Genomic DNA, 7,858 nt, shown 5'->3' on the forward strand with positions numbered 1-7,858 from the left:
TTTTCAGACCAATCGGTAGACTGAAAGGCTAAAACACTAGATGAGAAATATCAAGAACTTGGTTTGCTTTCCAGATCAGTAGTGTCTGCTAAAACATGCACATTTCTGCATCGAATGCTTATAAACGAATAGTATAAGACGGGTCAAGTTAGCTTCTATCGGGGTTTTCTCCCCTCTTCTCTTTTCTTCGATTTTCGCCTTTTTGGTCAGAATTGAACTCCTCTGGGTGATCAGAATCAGTTAGAGTCTCAGCCATTGCTCTCCATATATGAACTTGATGTCCAGGAAAGGCCTAACTTCATCAAAGGTGAGATTTTTCGACCATGGAACTCGTCCTCCTCTCTCTGCTCCTCTTCCCCTGCAATTGTACTCCCCAAACAACACAGTCCTGCAAAAAGATTTTCCCCATCAGCCTGTCCCTGTGTAATCTTAAGACAGAACACTTCATCATCTCACATGTTGCAATGTTTCAGATTCATTACCTCTGTCTGTAGGGGAAGTTCCAGTCACTCCAGCCCATGGGGGTGATGACATCAGCGATGTAGCAGTTGGAGTAAATAGCTCTCGAGTAGTTTCCCCATGCTCTTCCCAGGTAGATTTTGCCTGTTCCATTGATGACACAGTCCACAAAAGAGAATCCGGTGTCTTCATCCTCTGAGTCTCTGTGGTGAGCTGCAATGGCTCCTGATCTTTTGGCCGTAGACTGAATCACACAGTCCTGTGGCAAAAAAAAAAACCCGGGAAACCCGTATCGAAAGGGGCAGCGTTTTGATCTCTTGGAATGGTTTCGGGTAACGGGAATGAGGAAGAAAAAGGAGAAAGAAGGACGAAGGAATTTGCCTGGTAAAGGGATCTGGCTTTGCCAAAGATGAAATCAACACTTCCTTGGATGTGGGACTGGAAGAAGTAGTGAGAGCCAGATTCATCAAGGAGAGTGTCTTGTGTGCCTAAAACCCTAACTCTGTAGAACATTGCTCTGTCCCCTGAGATCCTCAGTGCCACTGCCTGCATTCCGTACCCTCCTGGCTCTGCCACCACTGTGTTCTGCTCCCAAAAAAAATACACATCCACGTATAAATACACATTCTGTATCTCTTTCTTCTGTGGTGTATTCAGAAGAAGAAGAAGAAGAACCTGGAAAGTGATGGCCGTGGCGCAGAAGAAATCGGATTCAACGGTGACAGAAGCGGAGCGGTAAGTGCCGAGAAGGAGACCATTCTCGTCAATGTCGGAAGCTTTGTCGTCCCAACTTATCACTGTCTCTTCCACTCTGCTCTCGTTCCCTATGAACGATATGTACGGCTTGTTCCTCGGCACCATCACCTTCTCCCTGAAAACACACAGACCAAACACAGACTCAGAGAGAGAGAGAGAGAGAGAGAGAGAGAGAGAGAGAGAGAGAATATGACAGCAACTGCCCACGTAGCCGATATTCAGGTTGTTCCACTAACCCCAAGAATTTAGGACAACACTGCTCGAAAACACACGTTTCTCTAATTTCGTAAAGACCCGATTTCTGTTTCTAAAGGCGAAAACTTTCAGAGAAAAAACAGAGCATGATCACTGACAGAGACATTCTCAACAAGTTTCAGCCCCACAGGAAAAAAACGAAAATTCAAACACGTTCAGACCGGAAGAAACTTCCTATCTGACGCAACTTACACAAACCCACTCTGAACAAGTTTGCGCAGAGGAAAGAAAACGAAAAAGAAACAGAGACCCAATTAGATTCAGACACACGACCATCGTTATCAAACTTATGCATTGTCTCTGTCTCTCTCTACCTGTAAAATCCGGGAAGAATGAAGATTTTAACTCTCTGTAAGTTATTTTCGGGAACCATGTCAACAGCTCCTTGAACAGTAACCGAATCGCCGAATCCGTTCTTATCAACCACGATCACTCTGCTCTGATTCATTCCGTTGTCCCTGAAGCTCGGTCTCGCTCCCCCCACCTCGTCCACCTCCAGTTTCATGTCGTCCCAGCTCATGTAATCTCTCCAGTTTCCTTCCCTCTGCGTTAAACTCGTCCCTAACCCGACGAAAACCACGAACATGGCGATAAAGACGTGGCCTTTCATGGCGATTATCTGTCTGTTTGATTCCTGTTTCTTTCCTGGGGAAGTGAATCAGTATGTGATCACGATCAAAACCCAGATGTCGTTTTTTTTGTCCTCCTGTGTCGTGGGAACTATGAAGAGACTCTGAGAGAGTGTTAAACGCTTGTCTTCTGTCTTCTGTTTTTTGTTTCCCTGTGTGGAGGTGAAAGGTTGTGAATATGATGGGTTTAATAAATATAGGAGCGTGAGGTTATTCTATTCTACTCTAACTCCAACTTCTACCGTTTTTTTTTTTATAATTTAAATCTACTCCTTATGTGATAAAGTTTCAAAACCATATTTATCACAAAAAAAAAGCTTTAAAACCATAACTCACCACTTAAAACTCTTTTATCATCCGAAATTTTATCTCCAATGATTTACATCATTATCTATTTATTCATTTGTTAATCAGATTTAAATCTACTTCCTTTTTATTTTATTTTTCTCTCAAAACATTAAAGCGGTAATTAGTGGGTTACAATTACAATTAATCGGCATAATCTTTATCCCTCAGAGCAGAAAGAAGGACGTGGGGGGATTAAAGAAGAGCGAGGTCGCAAAGATGATTGGAGAGAGGCTTCTGACTCGATGCGTTATAAAGAAACACAGGAAAGGTTACTCATAGAAGTTGGGTGCTTATGCCCAAAAAAAAAAATGCAAAGATGGTTTAATTAATAATCTACTAATCCCATCTCTTAATCTCCTATTACTTGCAATGCAAGTAATGTATATATATATACACACATATTAGGGTTTCCCAAAAAAAAAAACTAGCATGAAGCAGCATTAGGGTTTGAGATTACTGTTTCTTACTTTTGACGCAATATTACACTATATTGGAACAATACAAAACTACTCTTAAGCTGCAAACTGTTTTAGTTTCAGATTACCATGATTCCGATATTCATTTTTTGAAATTCCATAAATGATAAATCATTTATTTATATTGTTATTATTATTATTATTTATCATTACTCTTGAAATTCGATAGAAAGAGAACCTCCACAAAACGACAAATGAATAGACCTCCAACGGTAGACAAATACAAAAAAAAGGTTTGGCCCAATATAGTCAGAAAAAGCCCAACATTATAATGGGCCTATTTACGGCTCATAATGTTTTCTGAAGCGGTTTGGTTTGACAGAACCGGTTTCAATAGATCCGAACCAAAACCGGTTTAAAGTGGAATGATACGAGAGTGAGACATGGCCACACAAACACGAAAACCATATGAATGGCTGAAACATTCCGATCTGGCAAAATCTGCATGAGGAAGGTTGGGACCTCTCTTTAATTTTCCAAAAACGACCTCTAACCACTCCCCCTTAGCATATTAAATGCGAACAAAAATACCTAACCTACCAATTCCTAATTATAATTATTCAACCCCTAATTTCCCAACAACCCTCTCGAAATAAAATTTTTCCTACTTTTAGATGATTTTTACCCCATTTTATTTCGTAATATATATATATAAACCTTAAATATCGCATCTTAAATGTGATTTAGCTCAAAGAATTTAAACCCTAAAGCTTTTCTCTCTTTTTCTTATGGTCAGTGATTGGTATTCAGTGTAGACTATATATTTAGGGTTTATAGTGTTTTTTTTATGGAATTAGGGTTTGTAATGTTATTTAAATATATATACATATACATGTATAGATATATGTATATGTTAGGTTTTATCTATATATACACCCCTTTGCCCATTAAAATGACCCAGCTTGCTCTAAAGCTTGCTCCTCTTCTCACACTCATCATTTCAGCTTCTCTTCATCTTCTTGGATCTCAAAGCAACCTCTATATTTCCTTCTGGTAAATCTTTGTTATATAAAATCAGCAAAGCTACTAATAAATCTATCGATTGATCGGTCATTTTCGTTATTTCATGCTCTGGTTTTTGAATTGTTGCTCCTTGAATGCAGAGACCTTGGGAAAAAATGTTCAGTGTGGAGATGAAATGGCTCGTGGCTTTGGCCTTCACACGGCTGTTCGGACACTCGGGGCATGACCATGACCATGCGAACCAACATGATCACATCAAGATGGCGAAAAAGGAAGAATACCCATATGGATTCCAAGTGCCACTTCATTACCCAAAATACTCAAAGGCTGATTACGAAAGCATGGATGGGACGAGGCTTGACTTGCTCCTCAGGGAATATGGTCTCTCCTTCGAAGGAACTCTCGATGAGAAGAGGGCCTTTGCCATGGGATCTTTCCTTTGGCCTCATCAGCTTTGAATCTCTATCGATCCATATATATATATATATATATGATACAACCATCCTCTCAACAAGACATATATATATATATATATATATACTGTATCGGTATCTTGAACTTAAAGACATGAATATAAGCGGTGTCGTGGTATCTTTTCAATGGATGTGTATTTTAGTCTTTCTTTTTTGCTATGTATGTATGCATGGAGGATGTGATGCCATGGATGTATATATAGAAAGCCATTACTAAGCATGGCTTGTTGCCATATTAGCACCGGTGATTGTCATAGAACATGAACACGATGGAAATTACACGTCACATATATATGTGTATTCCTGTATTATTATATGCATAGAATAGTCAATTTAATTTCGGTGGGGATTCACTGTATTAATCTTTAGTATGTGTGTGTGTGTGTTGTGGATGTTATTACGTTTCAGCAGTAAGTATATATTGTTTTGTCTTTACGTGATCAGAAGCCAAAAACAATGCATGCCGTTCTGGTAGATTTGCCCGGCTCATTGCTTTGAAACGACGAAGCGTCTCTACACGTAATTGTAAAACGGCGCGATGTTCTGTAAGAATGGTCTATATAGTTTTACCATATCTCAACGTCAACAATTAGACTTCAAGACTTGTCCAAGCTCATATTTATATAAGTATGTCTCTATCATCACTTGGTTATGGATCATCACTAAGAAACAAAGACAGTGGCTGCAACCAAAGACACAATATAGTAAAACTGATGTCAGATATTACGAAATAATAGCCAAAATAAAAGCAATGTAATACTTTTTTTTTACAGTCGGTAAAATGATCTAACGAGATCACAAAATCTCCCGGATCTAACGTGAATGTAATCGAACCATTGATCCGAAACCATCATGATTATAAAAAAAAATATAATATTTTTTTTTGTGTGTATCGGACCAATCAATGTAATTAATCAATCCTCAAATTTGAAATAAAAATCAATATTTTTCTTCTAAAAGCAATTTATATTTTTAACCGAGTCGGGGGAAAAAGTCTAACAAAATTCAATGATTTTCAGGAAAAAAATGGGAAAAAAATAAAATACTTCCCAAGTTTTTTATTTATTTCCTTGTCTGTTTAAAAACTCAAGAACCGATCAACATGTAAGAATATGCGATGATGATGATGATGAGCCAGACAAGAACAATCCCGAGATCCGAACTTACCGGTTGACGCATTTCCCCCGATCCTGAGAATTTCCATTCTTGGTAATCTTCAATTCTTCGTTTTCCGTTGATTTCTACTTCCGGGTTTGATAGTTCTTGCGAGATTTTTGATAAAGCTCCAATTTTTATTCTCACCTGAACAAGTTCCTTCGAATATTCAGTTGCGGCATGTATCGTGCTCTAATCTGTGTTTCTGACATAGATTCTGGGAAACTTCGATTCGAAATCCGCATTCTTTTGGTTCAATTCATGGGTTTGTTGTTTTTCAGACAAGAAACTAGACCGAATTTACGATTGTTGATGGGCATGTTCTCGGTAAATCGTGTTAAGGGGTTATGCTTTCTGGTCTCTATCATGTTATTACTGTTCATTTCTCCAGATTTTTCCGGTTATCACTGATCTTAAATCTGCATTAGGTCGGTTCATTCTTTGAGATGGTGTTAGAATTAGAAACTGATCAAGGGTTCGATCAAATCTGGCAGGTTTTCAAGATTTGTGGTAGATTCCTTAAGTTTGGTGATGATGTCAAGTGATACAGCTCAGAAGCCTTTGCTCCCAGAGAAGAGCGTAGACCCTATGGCTGAAGATTTCAACCGAAATTCCTCGAGGAAGAGAAGATTCCGCCGCTGTAAAAGCGCTCCTCGGGGAGATTTCGGTTACAACGACGATGCCAGACTTGACGAGGCGCCTCCTCCTCCGCCACTACGTAATCTTTCCATTTTCAAAGATCTCAACCCGAGCTTCAGACGAGTCATCCTGTTCTTGGCTTTGTATTTAGGCATTGGTGCTATATGCTTCTATCTTGCAAGAAACCAGATTTCTGGTAATAAGACCAATGGTTTGGTGGATGCTGTCTATTTCTGTATAGTAACGATGACAACCGTCGGATATGGAGACCTCGTACCGAGCAGTTCTGCCTCGAGGTTACTGGCTTGTGCCTTTGTCTTCTCGGGAATGGTCCTTGTGGGTCATATTCTAAGCAGGGCAGCGGATTATCTGGTGGAAAAGCAAGAGGCTTTACTGGTTAGAGCCTTTCACTTGCGTCGAAACTTCGGTCCAACAGACATTCTGAAGGAGATTCAGACCAACAGGACGAGGTACAAGTGTTATGTTACGTTCCTTGTCCTTGTGGTCCTCGTCTTGGCCGGAATGGGTTTCCTCGTTGTGGTCGAGAAGATGCAGTTTGTCGATGCCTTGTACTGCGTTTGTTCCACGATCACGACGTTGGGGTATGGCGATAAGAGCTTCAATACCGGATCTGGACGTGTATTTGCTGTGTTTTGGATATTGACGAGCACGATATGCTTGGCTCAGTTTCTCCTCTACGTAGCCGAGCTTAATACCGAAACCAGGCAGAGGGAATTGGTGAAATGGGTTCTGACTCGGAGAATCACAAACAGTGATCTTGAGGCTGCTGATCTTGATGATGACGGTGTCGTCGGGTGAGAATATCTTCTCGTTCTTTACGATCAGATTCACTCGGGATTTTACTGTTCTCTGTGATTTCTTGCAATCTTCATCTTCTTGTCCAGAAATGAACTGGAAAGTTTCTTTCTTGAGGATGTAACACATGACACGAGTTTTTCTTCTTTCCTTGTCTGTGACCCGACAGGGCGGCGGAGTTCATTGTATACAAGCTCAAAGAAATGGGGAAGATCGATCAACAGGACATTTCAGCGATAATGGAAGAGTTCGAGCAACTGGATGTTGATGAGTCGGGAACTCTGACAACTTCTGACATTGTGTTTGCTCAATCTTCTCAGTTCAAAAGATGAGAGATATTATCAAGCTTTTCACGACAGCAAGCGTACAAATCAAATCTTAACTCAGATCCTATGTTTTTGTCTGAAGATAACAGAAGGCGAGTGTTTACTTTCTGAATTTCAACTTCCATGTCTGTGTAATTAAACACAAGAAATCAATCTTCATGAAATCCAGATGGTTACCAGCTTCAAACAGTAAAGAAGATAAGAGTACACCCTTTGATCACTCTTTTGTTTCTGCTCAAAGACAGAGGAGGTGATGATCTCTTCAAGAACAGAGATGATCATTAGATTCATTACCACGTCCGGCTTTATTGCTTGAAATCTGAGTGTTCTCATAACACACTAAGGGAACACGTAAAAGCTGATGACTAGCGATGCCTTTTCTCAAACTGTGATTCATGGCAATGTGGATCGAGCCAGTCCCTGGACGAACCCTTTGGCACGTTAAGGTTAGCCGCTCTGCCAGCATTGCCTACAAGCTCTTGCAGGTTGGCCAGCTTGTTTTCCCGGCCTGACCCTGACCCGGTCATCCTCTGATCCGCTTCAGCCAGCTTCTGCCTGAACCG

The 7,858-nt window shown here is 40.3% G+C and overlaps 4 protein-coding genes across 5 annotated transcripts in view; 2 read left to right on the forward strand and 2 right to left on the reverse strand.

Annotated features, from left to right (window-relative positions):
* Positions 1-38: 38 nt before the first annotated feature.
* Positions 39-2,240, reverse strand: LOC104811653 (pectinesterase QRT1). Its single transcript, XM_010538416.2, has 5 exons — positions 1,785-2,240; positions 1,135-1,330; positions 841-1,044; positions 483-718; positions 39-388 (listed from the first exon to the last, which is right to left on the reverse strand). Exons 1-5 carry the CDS (start codon positions 2,078-2,080, stop codon positions 241-243), a joined length of 1,080 nt encoding a protein of 359 aa, XP_010536718.1. The 5' UTR covers positions 2,081-2,240; the 3' UTR covers positions 39-240.
* Positions 2,241-3,804: 1,564 nt separating this feature from the next.
* On the forward strand, positions 3,805-4,723 carry LOC104811655. The gene is made up of 2 exons (XM_010538418.2): positions 3,805-3,916; positions 4,027-4,723. Exon 2 carries the CDS (start codon positions 4,042-4,044, stop codon positions 4,342-4,344), a length of 303 nt encoding a protein of 100 aa, XP_010536720.1. The 5' UTR covers positions 3,805-3,916; positions 4,027-4,041; the 3' UTR covers positions 4,345-4,723.
* Positions 4,724-5,432: 709 nt separating this feature from the next.
* LOC104811658 (two-pore potassium channel 1) lies at positions 5,433-7,463 on the forward strand. Its single transcript, XM_010538421.2, has 3 exons — positions 5,433-5,568; positions 6,009-6,968; positions 7,139-7,463. The coding sequence occupies exons 2-3, from the start codon at positions 6,046-6,048 to the stop codon at positions 7,299-7,301; spliced, it is 1,086 nt and encodes a 361-aa protein (XP_010536723.1). The 5' UTR covers positions 5,433-5,568; positions 6,009-6,045; the 3' UTR covers positions 7,302-7,463.
* Positions 7,464-7,468: 5 nt separating this feature from the next.
* Positions 7,469-7,858, reverse strand: part of LOC104811656 — a 1,721-nt gene continuing 1,331 nt past the window's right edge. For both annotated transcript variants that reach the window (XM_010538420.1, XM_010538419.2), the window contains exon 4: positions 7,469-7,855. In XM_010538420.1, coding sequence (XP_010536722.1) covers positions 7,661-7,855 — 195 coding nt within the window. In that variant the 3' untranslated portion in view covers positions 7,469-7,660. The remainder of the gene's footprint in view (positions 7,856-7,858) is intronic.

The sequence above is a fragment of the Tarenaya hassleriana genome, unplaced genomic scaffold (genome assembly GCF_000463585.1).
Source record: "Tarenaya hassleriana unplaced genomic scaffold, ASM46358v1 Cleome2, whole genome shotgun sequence".
In the NCBI taxonomy this organism is placed as follows: domain Eukaryota; kingdom Viridiplantae; phylum Streptophyta; class Magnoliopsida; order Brassicales; family Cleomaceae; genus Tarenaya; species Tarenaya hassleriana.